The sequence below is a fragment of the Chinchilla lanigera genome, unplaced genomic scaffold (assembly GCF_000276665.1).
Source record: "Chinchilla lanigera isolate Chin_1 unplaced genomic scaffold, ChiLan1.0 scaffold00147, whole genome shotgun sequence".
NCBI lineage: Eukaryota > Metazoa > Chordata > Mammalia > Rodentia > Chinchillidae > Chinchilla > Chinchilla lanigera.
Genome location: NW_004955548.1, coordinates 437409 through 457624, shown reverse-complemented (window position 1 = coordinate 457624; position 20216 = coordinate 437409). Strand labels below are relative to the sequence as shown.

At 37.9% G+C, this 20216-nt stretch overlaps 1 protein-coding gene across 5 annotated transcripts in view; it reads left to right on the top strand.

Annotated features, from left to right (window-relative positions):
* Bex2 (brain expressed X-linked 2) overlaps nt 1-18564 on the top strand; it is a 66358-nt gene extending 47794 nt beyond the window's left edge. For 2 of the 5 annotated variants that reach the window (XM_005411981.2, XM_005411982.2), the window contains 3 exons: nt 13725-13797; nt 15899-15927; nt 17954-18564. In XM_005411981.2, coding sequence (XP_005412038.1) covers nt 13725-13797; nt 15899-15927; nt 17954-18330 — 479 coding nt within the window. In that variant the 3' untranslated portion in view covers nt 18331-18564. Of the gene's footprint in view, nt 1-13724; nt 13798-15898; nt 15928-16969; nt 17137-17447; nt 17553-17953 lie in introns of those variants that run through there. The other 3 variants (XM_005411984.2, XM_005411985.2, XM_013508531.1) reach the window with 3 other exon arrangements.
* The last annotated feature ends 1652 nt before the right edge of the window (nt 18565-20216 follow it).

Here is a 20216-nt window from a genome sequence, read left to right as displayed (position 1 = left end):
AGATAACTAGCAGGAATATCAAAATCTAAAGAATCAACCACTGATCAACATATAATTAAAACTTGTTTAAAGTGTTCTGTAATATTTACTAACCCAGAAAGAGAACAGAAGGGTAAGAATAGGCTAGGAAAGAGAAAAAATAGATATTAATAATAATATTTACATCCAGTAACTAAACCCAGGGAGGTAATAGATATTTGTGGGGTATTTGAGGGGAAGGAAAAAAAGAGAAGAGAAGGGAATATAGATGGAATGTAGAAAACATCTAGTGAGAATGAATCTAATGTACAAACTATTAGAAACAAAAAATTAGGGAACCTTCTGAAACAACACTTTGTGAGGGAGAATATGACAAAACAAGATACTTTAGAAATGAAAGCAATAAGTAACACTTGTACACACTTACATACATACCTGCATCCCCCAACCCCACACAATTACAAAGAAACAAAAACAAAACCCAGATATGATATTGTTCCTTGTGATGAGATTTATACTGGGGACAATGTCTTTCCGTTGGCCTTCTATTGTTGGATGTTGCCCGATAAAATTGGGGATATGAAAACCTCTTTTAAAACTCAGTGCTTTACTTTTTCACCTCTGTCCAAATATGCATATCTATTTAGGTCAGTCTAGAGGCATACTTCCAACCTTCTGTGTTTGTAAATGAATACTCTAGTCCACCAATGGTAGGACTAGCCTACGGCTCCACCAATTCAATCTCTTCCGTAGTGAGAGTGAAGATACTGAAAAATCTCAGGCTGTAAACCAAATCTCTCACATGTATAGGTGATGGGCAGGTCCAGACCACGGGCCAGTGCTCTGTAAATCACCAGACTGTGCTAGTGGAGGTGTGACCAGTGTCTGTCTCGGAGCAGAGCAGGAGCAGTTGAGTACATAGCGCCTGTGCTGGGATTAGAATTCAGGGAGACCTAGTCTTCTCCTGGTCCCTACAGTGGTAACCTCAGACTCAGACCCCTTCCTACATCAAAATTCCATATGGCCAAATTATTTTCCTGCCACAATATTTACATGCCATTTTTTCCTGCTTTCTGCTCTTTTTCCTTTTTGGTGTTTCCCTCTGCCTGGCTGATTTCATTTGTTGATGGCTAGGTTTTCGGCTGTTAGTCCACTCCACTGAAACATCTCCAGCCTTAAGATAGGTCTTTCACAAGCCAGACATTGGTGAGTTTCACCTAATTGTAAGATTTTAGTGTTTTCATGTCACACTCATCCTCTTCTCTGCCCAATCTCATTATTACTGCAGATGTCCACTGCCTCTCTGGAGTGAAGTGATAGTTGAGTCCCCTCATTGGTCACCGCGAAACATTGCCGTCTATCCACAATGGATATTTAGCATATTCCATCTAAAATGAAGTCAGTGCTAGATTCAAGAAATAGAAGGCATGGTGCACAATGTGGACAATTCCATTTTTATAAATACCAAATACTTAACATATATATGTATGTGTGTATTTACATTAAGACATATACACAAATATTAAAATGAGTCCCATAAATATTGATTACAGCAAAGAGTTTGCCTTTTTACAGATGATAGGATGTGGTTACTACAAATCTACATGGGCCAACTTTAGCTTTTACATTTCTGTTGATATTCGACAGTCGTGTTTGAGTGAGATCCTGTTACTTTAAAATTAATTAACCCATTCTACCCTATTAATTTTTCTTGTCACCCTGTTTTGAAATGTCAGAAGTTTGCCTAATTCTTATTCCTTCTATAAGCAACTGTCTGTCTCATAATTGAACTTGTTACTCTCCTGATATAGGCCTTTATGAATTTACATAAGAACTGTTTGGACAACTTATTATCTGGCATTATTCCTGTCATTTTCTCTCACTCCACTTCAGCCAGTTATAAACATGACGTTAAAAGTCCCATTTTTGATTATTACTGAGCCTGGGAACCAATCTAAGTTTTGGAATGAGGACTGCTACAACATGGCCCTGTGCTCTCATCCAGCTTCTCCATTCAACCTCATTCTCTTTATTACACAAGGACTAAATAGTTATTTTGGGGACTCACCCAGTATCAAGTGCTACCCACTCAATAGACAGCTCTACATTGTGAAGAAATATACTTTCTCTGGGTGGGGCCATGTACTCTTTCCGATAAGACTGTTTGGAGAAATAGCTAAAAAGAACGGTGGATTATCTCTATCAATAGGTTCTAGGAGAAGGCAATGCAAAACTGGCCCCAAATAGCCAAAAGCTTAGGGAGTAAAAACACCTTAATTTTTGTCTCAGAGGATCAGACAGGATGGGAAGAGAGCATAGACCTGTCTAAGGAATGCAAAGCTGTGATCTTACAATTAATTACCCTGGCTAATTTATGAGTAAACGCCCACTGACTCCTTCTTTAGAGGTACCCATTAATGATGTCTATTGTCTGCAACTAGTTCAGTGCAAGCACTTCAAGACATAAAGTCAATAATTTGGCTCTGTATTCTCCTAAAAACTTTAAAAAGTTATTTCCAAGTCATGGAATGTGAAATTGTGAACATTGCTGTACAGAATTTAGGCAAATACCTTAACAGTATGCATCTTCCTTGAGCCTAAAAATCCATTTCTAGGAATGCACTCTAAGGAAATACTCGGTGACATAAAAATTTAACTATGAAAGAGTTATAGTTGAATATGTTAGATCAAATTCACTTTATGGCACAATGATATTCTGCTAGCTGATTTTTCTTAGACATAAATACAGAAAACATTGTGTTTTACACTCTACTGAATTATATATGGATGCATTCCAGATAATCAACTTTGTCAAAATATAGCCACTGATTGTAACTTTATGGCATCACTCATTTTAACCAAAACTGCTAATTTTTCCAAGTGACAGTTTTCCTAATCTTCCCCTAAGTAACAGAATTTCCTTCCACAGTGTTTTAGAACTCTCTCTGTCAGCTAGATGCTAACATTCTCTAGTCTTCCTTGCAGCCAAGTATGTCTACATGCCCAAATTAGTTGAATTGGAGTATAAGTAAATACGGATAGTGTTTTTTCTCTATCATTTACAAAGAAATCATTTTCCTTCTATTTCCTCATTCCTGTGTTCTAAATCTTAGATAAACTGTAAGAATAGTCTCAGTTGAGTAAGAGCAACAAAGTAGAAGATATCATACCTTGTGTAGGAGACAAAATCTATTTCTGGACTAATGTTTTTGGGAGATTAAATTCTCTCTTATTTGAATCATAGTATTTTTGTTGTCTTTATGTTATGATGACTTATTTTTTATCTGAGATATAAAAGGAAGTAATAAAAGTGTCATTTATCCATGTCATTTGATCTGACTTGGATGAATGGAGTGAAAATGTTAGTTTGTATTTGCTGATATTTTTATTTCTAGTATTTTATGTATAGAGATAATTTGTTCAAATTTCTAATTACATCAGGCTGTGGATGTGACTTAAATGGTAGAGTGCTTGCTTGTCATGTGCCAGGTCCTGTGTTTAATCCACATCACCACAAAAAACCCAAAAATTAATGACGTATTTATATTCAGAAGTTAGGTTTTGATGTGTTTTATCTATTACATTCATTGTGTGGTGTGTGTGTGTGTGTATCTTAGAATCTCACTGAGCATAATGTAGTTCTCCAATTAATAATGGGGCTCCCCAATCAATATTGGGGATGATGGTATTGTTCTCTGGTGACTCATGTCACGTGATGAAAGAAAGAAAGAAGACTCGTGACAGGAGGAGAGGGTTTTGACAACCCTTTTATTAAAGGAGCACACTGTCTTAAGTACATGATGAGAGAAAAAGCGTTTTATACTGAGAACAAAAGGCATTCTGTAGGAAAGGAGTTCAAAAGACAGTTCAAGGAAAGTACATGTTCCACTTGAGCTGATAGCACTGGGAACAGCTGAGCTGATAGCATTGAGCACAGCTTGGGAAACAGCATAGATAATTTACATACATCCTGGGTTACAAGGTTATGTCCTCCTTCCAAGTCATGCCACACTCCATCTGTAGAGTCCTCAGCTGACCTGTCAGGATGGCCACCCTTTGCATCCAGGCTGCAATGCTACGGCCTCCCTCCAGGCCATGGCACACTCTGTCTGCAGAGTCCTCAGCTGACCTGTCAGGATGGTTACATCTACAGCTTAGATGCAAAGCACTTCATATATATATTTTTAGTGCTGGTTCCCACATATGCTGTTTCAAATGTAATTTCTATTACTCAAGGTACAAATCATGAAAAGTTGTTATTAAATACTCCTTCACAGTACATTTTCTATTGTTTTATAGAACTACTATATTATAACTAATAATTTATTTAGGATTCTTTTTGCCCATTATTTTACTCCTCTACTTGTCTTACTACAATGAATATCTCTATGTGTAAATCATTCCACAGATTTCGATTTTTTCTATAAAATAGAAGGTAAAATATAAAATAACTATATCAAATGGTATGAACATTTCTAAGAGCTTAAAAATTACTCGTGCACTGCATGAAGAATATACCAAATTACACGCCTGCAATATTGTGAGGGATTTTTAGCTTTTATAATGTGCTATAAAAGAATAACATCAGTTTGTTTCACAATTAGTGAACTTTTAAATAAAGCGCATATGGAAACGTGCCCAGATCATAAGTACACAGCTCAATGAAGTTTTAAAAAGAAAAAGTTTAACTAGTACTTAACACAAAACAAAACAGTGACAAACAAAATTACCCAAACCGTAGAGTATACATTACAATAATTACTCAAGCCTACCTCTATGCTAAATTGTAATATCACATATTTGTTTTGCTTCTGTTTAAACTCATGGAAATGGAATTATACATCAAATAATTTCCCCTCTGGCTTCTTTACCTAAACATTATCTTTGTGAGATCCGTCTGCATTTCATGTATTTCTGATTTATACATGTTCATTGCCAAATAATGTTTCACTGTTTAAATCTATAATTTACTTGATGAATAGAACCTGAGCCTTAGTAATTTTTGGCAAATTAAAGGGTGTTATTATGAGAGTTTTGGGAAAAGGGTGGCTGAGTAAGTGTCCCTGGTGCTTCTCCCCATAGGCACACCAAGCTGGACAGTGATTTGAACACCAAAGTATCTTCATAAGAGCAAGGAAATCAGCAAGACCTCAATGCCTACTTTTAGTATAATAACATGGAAAAACCTCTTAAAGAAAGAAAGAAGGAAAGAAAGAGTTGCCTGCATCACCCAGCCTAATTACAAGTAGTTGAGTTTGAACAAAAGCATCTCCTCCTTGAGAGAGTGAGACAGAATGAAGTGCACCCCTTAGACTGAAAACCTAGTACCAGACCTGCCAGTGAAACCCAATTCTGGCCAAAGCCTCACAAACCCTGCCACCAAGTTAATACTTATGAACTGAGCTGCTGGAACCATGTTAGGCTTGGGTGGTGTTGTCTTTCAACCTTCCTCCAACCATGGGAGGCATACAGGTAGCAAGATTCCACCCCCACTGGGGCAGGACATGAAAGCACAGTGTTTTGCCTTGGAGCTCAGTGCAAGACCCACTGTGATGAGACTGAGCACCAAGCAAAAACTGAAGATGCTGTATTCGTGCCAGAGCTCAGAGACAGAGCCTCTAGACTGACCCAAAAATCAAGTGGATACCGGCAAGCTGATGGGAGAGGCTCAAGTTTTGGTATATTTTCCAGCGTTGGACTAGGTCTGGGGCACATGTATGTGCCTCCCAAGACTGCGAAGTTCCCTGCAGCTGTGAGGCTCAGGTGTAACTCAATTTAGCATCAGTCATGGTGGCCAAGGCACTGTCTCTACCACCTACCACCTAGCCTTGAGCAGCCAAGATAGCACTAGGCCTATGCTCTAGAAGGATATCTAGAGCTGCTACAGCACACACAGAGACCTGCATCCCAGTAGGATGGGCTCATGTTTCTGTCTTCATCACTACCAGCTGTGGCATGGGCCTCAGTGCACTCCTGAGACTATGCACTTGAGGCTGAAAGACTCAGTTGTGACACAGTTTATCAGCAGCCTAGGTACCCAAGGGACTGCCTTCAGAAACACTTCTTCCAGCTTGGGCAGTATCAGGTGGTATAAGATCCCATTCACTGGTTGGAACTCAGATCTGGGCAGGTGAAACCTAATACTGGGCAGGTTCTAGTGGTCTTCATTCTAAAATCTACTTGAAAATGAATCTGTAACAGCTCCAGTGCTGATGAAGGCACCTAATCTACTGGATTCCTATTCCAGCTGGTATCACCTGTGACTGATAGTAGTGGCCTTAGGCTGCAAATTCACCTCAGTCCATAGCAGTGTGGGCTTTTGTCTGACTCTGCTGTTGTGCTTGTTTGTGGGGGAGGATGTGGGCTCAGTATGCAAAATTGCTGGACAGCAATGGTTACCGCAGGCATGATATGAGCCTGAGGTTGTTCCATCCTTGGTGATTCTGCTCAGAGCCAGGCAGAATCCCACAGAGCCTGAAAACAGGCCAGTAACTAGGGATGAGGCATCTGGGCCTACTCTGAACCTAGGGACAGGCTTGTGCTCTTCTGTTGCTGTCTGAACAATGCATGACGAGTATTGAGGACAGACCTAGGCTTTGTTTTTCCTCTACTACAGAAACAGTGAAAACATACCAACAGTAGACTCCCAGCAAACTCGGACGTGGATGCTGTCAGGTGCTGAAATACTGAAAATGAATACAGACTCAGATAAAATAAGCAGCTTTCCAAGAATTATAAAAGGCCAGGCACAAAGAAAACCAGATTCACAAGACTGGAACAAATGCCTAAGCCTTCAATTCCCAGATGACATTGCATGTTAACAACCACTAAAACCTTCAGGGAACCATGATCTCACCTAGTACTCAAAATAATGTGCCCAGTAATGGCTAGGTAGCAAATGCTCAGATAATTTAAAACAGCTTTTTTTAAAAAGGGAAACTCAACTAACTAGCAGAAAACACAGAGAAAGGTTGCATTACTCTAACAGAGAAAACTAACAAAGATATGGAAGCAATTAAAAACAAACAGAAATCCTTAAGCTGAAAAATACATTCAGTGAAATTAATATACAAAGTGGAAGGCATCAATATTAGGATACATCAAACAGAAGAAAAAAATAGGGAGCTAAAAGATTATTTGAAAATACATATTTGGGGAGGAAAAAGGAATTTAGAGGAATGAAGACAGCTTATGGGAATTTTAGGAAAGGACTAAAAGAGGAAATATTTGGATTATTGGGGCACAGAAGGGACCTGGGATGCAAAAGGGGGCAGAAACCTTAAAGAAATAATAAGAGAAAAATTCCCAAACCTAAAGAATAAAACAAACATCCAGGGCCAGAAAAGTCAATGGCCACCAGTCAGATTTAATACAAGCATATCTACACAGGACATCTTATACTCAATTTCACAATGATATACGACAAATATTCTTAAGACAGCAAGAGAAAAAACCCCACAAAAGTGTTCAACTTCACCTGACTGACTTCTCAGTGGAAGCCTTACAGACATAGAACTGCCATGAGAATTTCATAGAACTTAAGGGAAAAAAATGTCAACAAAAATATTGTACCCAAGAAAGCTATCCTTTAGAAATGAAAAAGAGATAAAGCAATTGCCATACAAAGAAAAACTAAGAGAATACATCCCCACCAGACTTGTCCTCCAAGAAATGAGAAAGGTTATCTTTCAAACTGAAATAAAGAGATGTGAATGAGTAAAGAGAAAACAGGAAGGTGTAAAACTCACTGATGAGAATAATTATACAAACAAATTTAGAATGTTGTAATGCTATATGCATGGTTCACAAATCATTCATATCTCTAGTATGAATACTAAAAGCAATTAAAAGTAACAAAACCTTAACAATATGGTCTCAAGGTACATCCATCTTCTTACAAATGACTGAAGATTTTCTTTCTTTATGGCAGAGTAGTACTTCATTTTGTGTAAATGGCACATTTTTAAATCAGTTCATCTGTTGATGAACATATAGGTTCACTATTATGAATTGTGAATAAATCAGACATGCAAGCTTACCTATTGCAAATTATAAATAAAAAGCAAAATAAAAACAGAAAAGCTCGTAATGACAGGAAGTAGGGAGGTCAGTCTTTCTCAAAGGGGAAGGAAATCAAGAAGAAGGAATGGGGGAAGGGAAAGGGAGTGAAAAAGCATTAAGATGTGTTATATACATGCATGGACTCTACACACGAGGAACATGAACTTTATGTACTGCAAACGTACTAATAAAATTTTAAAAATAAATTAAAAAATAAACGTTAAATGCTTTTTGAGATTGAGTCTAAAATTTAATAATAACTATATTAATATCTTAAAAGATAAGTATTGCAAGAAGATGTGGAATGCAACATCAAAAATTCAAAATGTGGGGAGAAATGGCATGCAAGTGTTAATTTCTCTTAGTACCACTCGCATTCTTTTTGGTTTGTTACTTCTCTTTAATATCATGATAAATTACCATTTCAAATTAACTTGCTATAGTCAAAAGATGCTTTTGTAAGCCTCATGATAATCACAAAGCAAAAATTTATAATTGACATACAAAAAATAATGAGCAAGAGATCAAAACACACAATTAGGTTAAATCACTTAACCACAAAAGAAAACTATAGAGAGGTCTAGTGAAAAATAAAGAACTGTAACAAAACTAAAAAACAAATTAGAAAATGTAGTGAGACATTATCTATGAATCAGGGTTTTGAATGAAAATGTATTAAATTATCCAGTTAATGGAAATAGTGACCAAATGAAGAAAAAATCTCAAGACCCAATATGAAACTCACTTCATGTACTGAGTTTAAATACACTGAGAATAAAGAGATGCAATAAGATATTGCATGCAAATGGAACACAAAAGAAAGCAGGAGTAGTTAAACTTACATCAGATAAAGAAAATGGATCTAACAGAGAGTTTAGGGCATTCCATTCCAACTTCTGATTACAATTTTTTCTCATGAGCACACTGAACATTCTTCAAGGTAGATCACATGTTAGACCATAAAACAGGTCTCAGATCTTTTTTTTTTTTTTTTTTTGGTCTCAGATCTTTTTAAAAAACTTGAAATCATACCCAGTATCATTTCTGACCATTATGCAAAAAATATTAAAAATTAATAACAAGAACAGGCATGAAATTATAAAAAGTATATTGAAGTTAACTTATTTTGGTCTAGGGTACAATTTAACTCAATGTTTCCTTGATAGTCTGTCTAGATGATCTGTCAGTGTCTGAAAATGGGATATTACAGCCTCTATTACTGTATTAAAATCATTCTATTCATTTGGGTTTATTAATATTTGCTTTATGTATTTGGGTTCTCAGATACTGTGTGCCTGTATATATATGTACAATTCAGAACTGTTACTTCCTTTTTCTGAAATGAACCCATTATTATTTTATAATGACATTTCTTGTTTCTTTTTATTTTTTTATTTTTTTATTTTTTTTTGGTTTTTCTCTGGTACCGGGAACCGAACTCACGACCTTGCACTTGCCAGGCAGGCGCTTTTGCCGCTGAGCTAAATCCCCAGCCCCTCTTGTTTCTTTTTATTGCTTTTTCAGTCTAAAGTTTGCTTTACCTAAATCATTCTTGGGAAAAAAAAAGCAAAGCAGGAGGCATCACATTAGCTGACTTCAAGCTATACTATAAAGCAACAGGGACAAAAAATGCAATGTACTGGGAAAAAAACAGACATGCAGATCAGTGAAATACAATAGAGGATACAGAAACATCTCCAGACATATTTAGGTATTTGATTGTTGACAAAGGGGCCAAAAGCATACATTGCAGGAAAGCCAGTTTATTCATTAAACAGTGCTAGGAAAACTGGATATTGTTGCACTGTGTGACTATGGCTGCAGAAAAGATGAAAAGGTTCACTCAGAGATGGGACTTTAAGTTCAGTCAATAAAGAGAACCCAGAAGGACTGCTACTTCAGCATAAGACAGTTTCAGGGAAACAGCAGGTAGCTGAGAACTCTGCAGTTATTTACTTGTAACTCAAGAGCATGAGAACAAATACATAGAAGAAAAGCATTTGCAACATAAATAAGAGTTTTGGTCAAGGGACAGGGCCGTATGGGATACTTTTTTTATGTGGCACATATTGACTTAGTTTAAGCAATCTTATTGGGAGAGAGAAGAGACAGTGACAAAAGCAAACATCTCTGAGAACTGCTTTTAATTCTGCTGACTCTTACCCTCCAGATTCTACTCTAAAATCTAACCATTCATTCTGGAAGCCTGGGATCTGTCATTCCCAGGTCCCTTCATCTTTACACATGCACTTCAATCAGTCCTTTGGCCAGAGTCACCCCACAGCATGTCTGTTTTCAGCAGATTAAAACTGGATCCAGCCCTCTCACCATGTACTAAACTAAAATCCAAATCTATTGAACATATAAACATTAAAACAGAATCATTGAACCTGCTAAAAATAGGTGAACTATTCAAAGACACTTGAAGCAATAGGTTTAGGAAATGATTTCCTAAACAGAAATATAATTGCATAAGAAATACCATCAAGGATCAAAATGATGTGATTATATCAAATTAAGAAGCTTCTGCAAAGCAAAGGAATCAATTATTAGAGTGAAGAGACAACCTATAGAATAGTAAAAACTTTGCCAGCTATTTCTCAGAGGACTAATACCTAGAATATATAAAGAACTAAAACAACAACAAAAAAACTAGACCACCTAAACTATAAGACCCAATCAGGAAATTCAAAAGTGAAATGAATAGACACTTCTCAGAGGAAGAAGTACAAATGACCCACAGACATATGAAAAAAATGTTCAACATCTCTGGTCTTTGGAGAAATGCAAATTTAAACAATACTAATATTCCATTTTACACCAAAAAGAATGGCAATCATAAAGTAATAAAAAATAAAGAATACTAGTGTGGCTGTGGTAAAAAAGAAACCTTGCTACATTGTTGATGGGAATATAAAATAGTACAACTGTTATGGAAATCACTATGGAGATTACTCAAAGAATTAAAATTAAAAATTCCATTTGACCCAGCTATTCCCCCAAAGAGCTAAAGACATCATAATACAGTGATATGTGCGTACTAATATTTGTAGCAGCAGGATTCATAATAGCTAAATCCTGGAAGCAGCTCATATATCCATTAACAGACAATTAGATAAAGGAAATGTGGCATCTTTACCTAGTGGAAAATACTTGGCAATAAAGGACAAGCCATCAGTACCATGCTCACCAGCGGGAGCCACCCCAGCCCAGAACAGCCCAACAGCACTGGCAGAGGTGGCTCACCAATGACAGGACACTGTTGCCACAGGGGCCGCACACAGCCACTACATAAAATCAGTCTGCTAAGGGGAAACTCATTGCATACAAGTTCCTGGTATATGTTGGATTTTGTTATGTAACTGTAGAGCTTGCTCCTATGGTGAAATGTACCAAAGTAGTAGCTATCATAGTTGGTCTGTTGCTAGGCTGTGCTGGATGTTACTGTCATTGCTAATTGTACTATTTTAGCGAGGAGGTCACACATGTTATAATCAGTTTTTCTTCATTATGACATCACTGTGATTTCCTGGGGTAATAACCATCACAATAATCCAGTACAAAAAGACAGAGTGCATATCCAAATAGATAGCAACCTCTCATTTTAATAAATTGGGCAGGTAGGTCCTTGGGATAGACACAAAGGTCAAGAACCACTTACACTAATATCTACTAATATCTAGAACATATAAAGAATTGAGAAATATTATCCCCCCCAAATTTAAAGAGCCAATCCAATAATGGGCCTCTGAGATGAAGATGCACTTCTCAAAGGAAGAAATAGAAATGGCAAATAAATATATGAAAAAAATGTTCAACATCACCAGTCATTTGAGAGATGCAAATTAAAACAACACAGATTCCATCTCACTCCAGAAAGAATGGCAATTATTGAGAAGTCAACTAATATCAAAGGCTGGTGAAGCTGTGGGGAAAAAGGAATGCTTCTCCACTGTTGGTGGGTGTGCAGACTTGTGCAATCAGTGTGGTGATTCTTCAAAAAATTAGAAGTCCCATTTGATCCAGCAATTCCCCTGCTGGTTATCTTCCCAGAAAGATTAAAAACATCATACCACAGTGATATATATACACCCATGTTTACAGCACAGTTTGTAACAGTTAAATCTTGAGAACAACCCAAATGCCCATCAACTGAGGAATGGATAAAAAAGACATGGTTCTTTTATACAATGGAGTACTACTCAGCCATAAAAAGGATAAACTTGAGGCATTCCTAGGTCAATGGATGCACCCTGAGACCATACTGTTAAGTGAAATAAGTTACACACATGTGTAAATATCACACTGTTTCTTCGGTATGAGAAACCAAAAGGGTAAATAAGGAGAAAGGTGTTTAAGTTATTGCAAAATAGGAAGAAATTGTTCAAAAGACAGGGGAATTAGAAAGGGGTAAGGGGAAAAGGAAGGGAGGGGAAAAGAAAAAATAATAAAAGGGGTAAAATGGAAACAAAGCTTTGTAAATAAGGAGGGGAAGAAGGATTGAAGGGAAAGGAGGGGATTGGGGGGAAAAGAACCAAGATATAGCATGTATAGGTACATATTCTCTGTGATGAATGAGATCATTATGCACATCTAAATTGTACTAATAAACTTAATAAAAAAAGAAAAAAGAAGGACAAATTTGAGACATTTGTAAGATAATAGATCCACCTGGCACATATACTATTGAGTGACATGAATCAGACACACAAGCTTAAATGTCATTTAGTATCTCTCAGTTGAGTAAGACAAATAAAAGAGCATGATAAAAGATGATGGAAGGAGAAGGGATAGATCTCTTGCAAATTGGAAGGGGTGCTGGAAACTGAGGGCAAGAGGGGAAAAGGAAATAAGTGGAATAAGGATACGTCATGCGCAGCAACCTAATAACCTCAATGAATGTGAACATTTTATGTCATAAATATGAGATAAGATTGGTAATATCAACAAGAACAAAAATTGGGAAAGCTGATTTAGAGGAGGCAGGACGGAAGGGGAAAGGGATTTTAAAAAAGAATCAAGATTTATTGAGTATATTCACCCACTTCCCAAGATGACTGCAAACTGCATGTACTAGAAACATGTACTAATAAAAATAAAATTTAAAAATGGAGCTTCATATCACATAAGAAATATGATTGTCTAATTTCCTTGCTTCTTATTTTAATGTGTAATCAGATGGCTTTGTGCTTTCTTGCGCTGTACTTTCCTTGATGTTTTTTTCTCTGCCATTCATGTTTCCTTTTGGTATTCATCATTTCAAATAGTTTGTATTAAAACATTTTGAAATATGAAAACAAAGAATTAACATAAGAGATGGAGGAAGAGGAGAGGGTGAAAAAGAGAAGGGGATGTAAAAAGAATTAACAGGTATTATGTACATGTAGCAAATCCCCATGATGATATGAATGTAATCATTATGTAGCTCAAATATGAATTAAAAGTTTTTAAAATTTAAAACAGCAAAAGGAAGAAAACCCAATTATATAAAATGCTGGCAAAGATATGGAGAAAAGGAAACCTCGCCCACTCCTGATGGGAGTGTAAATTAGCACAGCCATTATGGAAAACATCGTGTAGGTTAGGTTTCTCAAAAATTAAAAAAACTGAACTACCTTATGAAATATCCAAAGAAAATGAAATCAATATTTCTGTGAGACATTTGCCCTCCCTGTTTATTTCAGCACTACTTGCAACAGCCAAGAAGTGGAAGGGACTTAAGTGTCTATCAACTGATGAATGGCCAAAGAGCATGTGGTAGGTGTACAAATGGATACTGTTCTGCGATACAAAAGAATGAAATTCTGTCAAGTTAATTGTGGCCACATGAATGAACCTGGAGATTATCATGTTAAGTCAAATAACCCTGCACAGAAAGACAAGCATTCCATTGTCACTATCACAAGTGGAATTAGAAATTGAAAGTGAAGTGATTGTTTACAAGAGACTCAAAACAGTAGGCGGGAGCAATGGAGAAAAGTTGCTCAATGGATAAATAAGTTATAGTTAGATAGGAGCAATAAATTCTTGCGTGCTATTGCACGATAGTGTAACTATAGATAACAATAACGTAGTGTACATTTCAAAAAGCTGGAAGGAAGGATTTTGGTCACTTTCACCATAATGATAAACATCCTGAAGGACAGACATGCTTAACCTTATTTAAAGATTACACAGTGTATACATTTATTGAAACATTACATATGGTAGTATCCCTCTAATATGTATATTTTTATATTTTATGTGTCAATTAAAATAAAATTCTGTGAGTGCTATTATGGACATACATATAAATGCTGTTTGGTAAATTAATACATACTCTTTTATTATGAATAGGTCTAGAGTGAAATTACTAGAGTATACATGTGTTCACATATAGAGTATACACATGCTTATTATTTTTATTTTTTATTTATGTAGTTTTTGAGACAAGAGTCACACTATGTAGCCCAGTCTGGCCTCAATCTCATGGCAATCCTCCTGCCTCAGCCTACATGAGTACTGGGATTACAGACCTCTGCCACCCTGCCCGATTTACACTTGCTTTTTTTGTATGTTTGTTTGTCTTTTTTGAGACTGGGTTTCAATATGCAGTTCAGGATGGTCTTGAACTCACTTTGTAGCCCAGGCTGGCCTCGAACTCACAGCGATCCTCCTGCCTCAGCCTCCCAAGTGCATCCAGCCTATACATGCTTATTTTTAAGGCATTTTGCTGTACAGTTTTTTCAAAATGGTGGTACCAGTTCTACTTGTAGCACATCCTTGCAAAATACTTAGTATTTTTGTCTTTATTATTTTAGGCACTCTGAGGAGTGTTTAGTGGTATTGCATTTTGGTTATAATTTGCATTTCTCAGCAAATTAATACAGTTTATTATATATTTTAAGATTTAATTTTGGATTTCATTTCATTTCATATCATTTGTAATAATTATTTTTTTGTGTGTGGTACTGGGCATTGAACCCAGGGCCTTGCAGACACTAGGCAAGCACTCTCCCACCTAGCCACCCCCCAGACTCCTGTTGTAAGAATTTTTTACATATTACCATTATGAGATTTCACCAGATGTATCTGTCCCAAACATCTTCTTCCAGCTTGTTTTTTTTTACTCTTTTAGTGGTACCTATTTATGAACAATTGTTTTTATATAATTATAAGGTATGACATAATATTTCCTTTATGCTTTGTGCTTTGGAGTAATAAATCTCCCTACTGCAAAGCTCTGAAGATGATCGGCTGCACTGTGCAAATTAAAATTATAAAATTACATTTCACCTTTCCTATTTAGATCTGTAATGCATTGCATGTGTGGGTGTGTTTGTGGGTGTATTTATTTAAGATGAAGTCAATATATACATTTTTTTCTCACTTGCATATTCAACTGTCCTTATAATACTTTTTTCAAAGAAATATCATTTCCCACTTCATTGTATGTGATCTTTGTCATACTTTAAGTTACTACATGTAGCTATATTTCACAGGCATACAGGTAATATATATATATACACACATTTTAATTTTTGAGACAGTATAATTGTATATCACAATTCATACTAATAATTCTAATAATTATAGTATATTAACTATACTTAATACTATAGCATTGTACCATTGTATATTTTTGACAAAAAGTATACATATATAAAATATATGACAAAATATATATATTTTGACAAAAAAGTATATGAAATTATATATATATATTTCAAAGCTGTATTCTGTTCCACTGATATGAGTGTATGTTTACTCTGCTAATATACAACTTTTACTATGACATCTTAAGGCTTGAAATCATAATAGAGTGTTGTAGTTCTCCAGATTTGTGGGACTGCTTTTAAAAATATTTTATCATTTGTAGGTCCTTTGCTTTCCCATGTAAGCTTGGAGGTAAGTTTGCCAATTTATATAAAAAATCTACTGGGATTTTATTTTGATTACACTGACTTTATTGATTAATTCCCAGTACTGGATATTAGAAAAAATTACTTCATATATGTTTACATATATTTTGGTCTTTAGTTTCTTTCAGCAATATTTGACAGTTTACAGTGTGCAGGCTTTCTACGTTTTTAAAATTTATTTCTAAATATTTCACTTTTTTAAGGTACTATAGGTGATTTTCTTACACTTCAATTTCTGATTGTTAATTACTAGCATATCAAACTACAATTACGCTTTGTATATTTATCATGTAACCACAACCTTCCTAAATTCAATTCATAGTCATGTAATATGTTTATTGCAGATTACTTGGGACTTTCTAAATAATGGTCATTTAATCTGCAAATACAGGCATACTAACATTTGGACCACAATATGTGAAGGGGTTTGATTTCTTTCACTCTGAAAGTCTGATAAAATTCTGTTGCACTATATATTTGTTGACTCACCCCATAGAAAGCCCTCAGGCCCCTCATAAGAGGAGCTGTCTATCAGCTGCCCTGTCTTTTTCAAAGTCTAAAAAGCAGCTGTCTATAGAGTCTATATTTACAGAATGACAGCATGTGAGACAGATGGTTGGGTTTTCTATTCCAACTTTAATCTTGCTTTTTAAAAAATTCCTTTCCTTTATAAAGATATATATATGAAATGCAGAAAGGCATGAAGAATGTGAATAATCCATTTTTTCAGGCACTTTTCCTGACACATTCCTTCCATATATTTTAGTGGAGGGGACATGGAGAGCTGAGTATACAGCAGAAGGAAGGTGTATTCCAGGAGTGGAGGAGCAGGACTGGCAATTCTCGCAGAGAAATGGGAATGGCCAATGGCCCCCTGAGAAGACACTGCACTTCTCTGGCAGCCAGATAAAGGCCCAGGGGAACATTAAGAAGGCAGCACAGGGCCTAGGCTGGTACTAGTAAAGGGGTGTGGGAGGGCCACGCTGCTCTCCTGACAGCTGTGCGGGGCTGGGACCTGGGCGGAGTCAGGGGGCGTGACTGAAGCCTCGCGGGACTGGCCAACTCACACTCACGCGCCTGGCTTCACCCCCAGACTTGGGCGTTGCACAGCCTCTAGGTCTAAGAGGCCCTACCTACTCCCGGTAGCGCGCCGGCCTGGGGCAGACTGGAACTGCAGGAGGCATAAGAGGAGCGGGTAAGGGACTCCGAGAGGGGGTCGCTGGGGTTGGGATGGGAGAGCAACGCGGCCTGCGGAACCTCACCCCCAGGAGTCTGGCTGCCTCTGGTAGGAGACACAGCGGGTGAGCAATGCAGCCAGCGGCACCGCGGGCAGGTGCAGGTTGCGGTCCTGCGTGTGCGGCAGGGCTTCCAGGTTCCAGGGGAGGGCCAGTGCGCCTCTTTCCCAAGCCGCGCCGCCCAGCACCCCGCCCCGCTCCTTCCGGGTGCAGAAAATGGTGGTCTGCAGGGGGCGGAGCGGCGCAGTGGAAGTGGGGGTGGAGACGCTGGGACACCCGGATCCGGAGCGCGGCGGGGAGTGCTCAGCGCTTGGGGGCGGGGAGTGGCTCCAAGCGCTGGGACGCTGCTGCCTTCCTAGTCCCGCAGCGGCCTTCTGTAGGTCTGAGGGGCCCAGGGCCACATCGACTCTTCTAGGGGCAAGGATGGGGAGCGGGAGAGGGAGGAGAGGGAAAGAGGAAAGGAGACAAGGGTAGCCCCAGGTTAGGGCGAGCCAGGGAGTGTGGAAAGCCCAGTCTGAGACCCGGAGCCAAGTACCCCCTCTTCTTCCTACGCGTTTCCCATTTCATCTTCATCCTCCATTTTGGTTCCTGCAGAGGCCAGGAGATGGATCTGCAGGAAAAATGCTGGGCTTTGGGGAAAGGAAGGGCACGGAGTGGGGACCTTGACAAAAGCCCTTTGACGTGCAGGCCTCTGAATTTTCAGTCTGGTGTATGGCCACTGTCCTCGGTGCTGATCAGTCCACCAAGAATTCAATCCCTCTGTCGCTTGTCTCCTAGGAGTGATGGAATCCAAACAGGAACTAGTGATAAAAAGTCTCAACGTGGAAAACGAAGAAAAAGATGAAAAGGAGCTACATGCTAATAAAGAGGAGCCCTTGGCCCTGCCTTTGGAAGCTGGTGAATACTGTGTGCCTAGAGGAAATCGTGGGAAATTCCGAGTTAGACAGCCCATCCTGCACTATAGATGGAACCTGATGCATAGGCTTGGAGAGCCACAGGCAAGGATGAGAGAAGAGAATGTGGAAAGGCTTGGGGAGGACGTGAGACAACTCATGGAGAAACTGAGGGGAAGGCAGCTGAGCCACAGCTTGCGGGCAGTTAGCAATGATCCCCCTCACCGTGACCATCGCAGTGACTTTTGCCTTATGCCCTGAATTTTGATGCTTTCCCTGAAGTTCATAAAGAAACACTTGCTTCCTAAACTTACATGTTTGTGATGTACTGTTGTAAGCCTTTTGATGTCACTGGTTTGCATGAGTCTCCGATTACGAGCTTCTAATAGAATGTTGTATTTTTGACCCAGATTGTATCTCTTTTGTTAGCAGAACATAGCTGTTGCATGGAAAGATACTCATTATATATTGTGAAGTTAATAAAGCAGCTTTAAAGAACATTCTTTATGTTCTTTTTTCCTTAAAATTTATGACACAACTTTTTTAATCCCCTTATTTTCTTTTTATGTGTATTTTTCTATACTTAACACATACTGAATAAAAGAACGTGACCATTATAAAAGCAATACAAGCATTTACTAAAAACTTCTGACAATGTCAGTTTTGGCTTACCCCTGGAGTCTTATTTAGAAATATAATAAGAGTAATATTTTTAAAATATCTTTTTTCTTATTCGTGAGTTGGAGATAGTCACCTCTTAAGGGTGCTGTGTGGACCATATGATGTAGTAATTTTGTAAGCTTTCTCCAAGTTTTCATTCCGACATATGCTTAACTGCTTAGGTGTTCCTTTCAGTTATTAGAGGATATTTCTAAAGTGATGCCTTCCCCATACTCAAGGTCAGTGAGCTGAGGGTTAGGCACTTCTGGTCCTCTCCTGCAGTGCTCCATTCCTATCCTCTCCCTTGGGTATTATTCTGTGTACTAGATCTTCCTTCCTACCCTGGCTCCCCACTACCACGGATGTCCATGAATTTTCAAGGTGAGAAATTCCTACGGTTTTTTCTAGAACTCTGAATGTATTGAATCTTCACACTATAAAAGTACAGACATATCCCTTTGCCTATATACCTTTGTCTATCTAGTTTGGAAATACCTTGTCTATCTAGTTCTTTCCTTAGGGGTGGTTCTTTCCCAGGAAACCTGTTCACCAGCTCGTCAATCTACATATCAATTGAGGGAACAACTCACTTTTAACCTGAGACAGTCCATCAGGGCCCACTTGAAACCTATGAATGTACAAAATTCTGTTATATATTGAGGTGGGTAGCAGAAGATTAGGTTAGAAAATTGTAGGCTATTCAAATGTCTGGATCTTTATGAAAAACTCATGTGAGGAGTTCTAGAGTTAAGTGTCACGTTAGAACTCAGGAAACAAAATCCCTCTCTCTGAGTGTGTTAATCAGGTGAAAAAAGAAAACATTTTACATATGAAGACAGTCTTTTGTGAAAGTAAAATTAGAATTCTAAAATAGGAATTGATAAACAGCGCATTGGCCCAAACTGACTTACTGCCTGATTTGTGAGTCTATAATTAAGAATGGCTTTTACCATTTTTGTGGTTGAAAACTTAAGGACTACTTGTAGAAAATATATGAAATTTAAATTGTAGTTCCATAAACAAAATGTTACCAAAACATAGTTATGTTTATTCATTTGCATATTGTCTATGGCTTTCTTTTGTATTGCAGTCAGAGTTGTATAATTGTGAAAGACACTGTATGGCCCTCTGCAAAGACAATTATTTTGTTCTGCTAAATACTTTGTTACCCTGCCTTAGAATGTAACATCACAGGAGCTGGAGTGAGATGGTGCAGGCCTGTAATCCCAGCACTCTGGGTAGCTGAGGCAGGAGCATTACAAATGCAAGCCCAGTCTGGGCAACTTAAAGCCTTAGGAAGACCCTGTCTCACAATTAAAAGGGGAATAGGGCTAGCGATGTAGCTATATAGCGTAGTACAAAGGCCCAAAATTCACTCCGTAGTGCTGTAAAAAACACATAACATCACAACAGCATAAGTGCTGAAAACTAATGGGGAAAGGTGGCGGATGAAAGTATATAAGATAGCAACCCCAGACATCATGAAT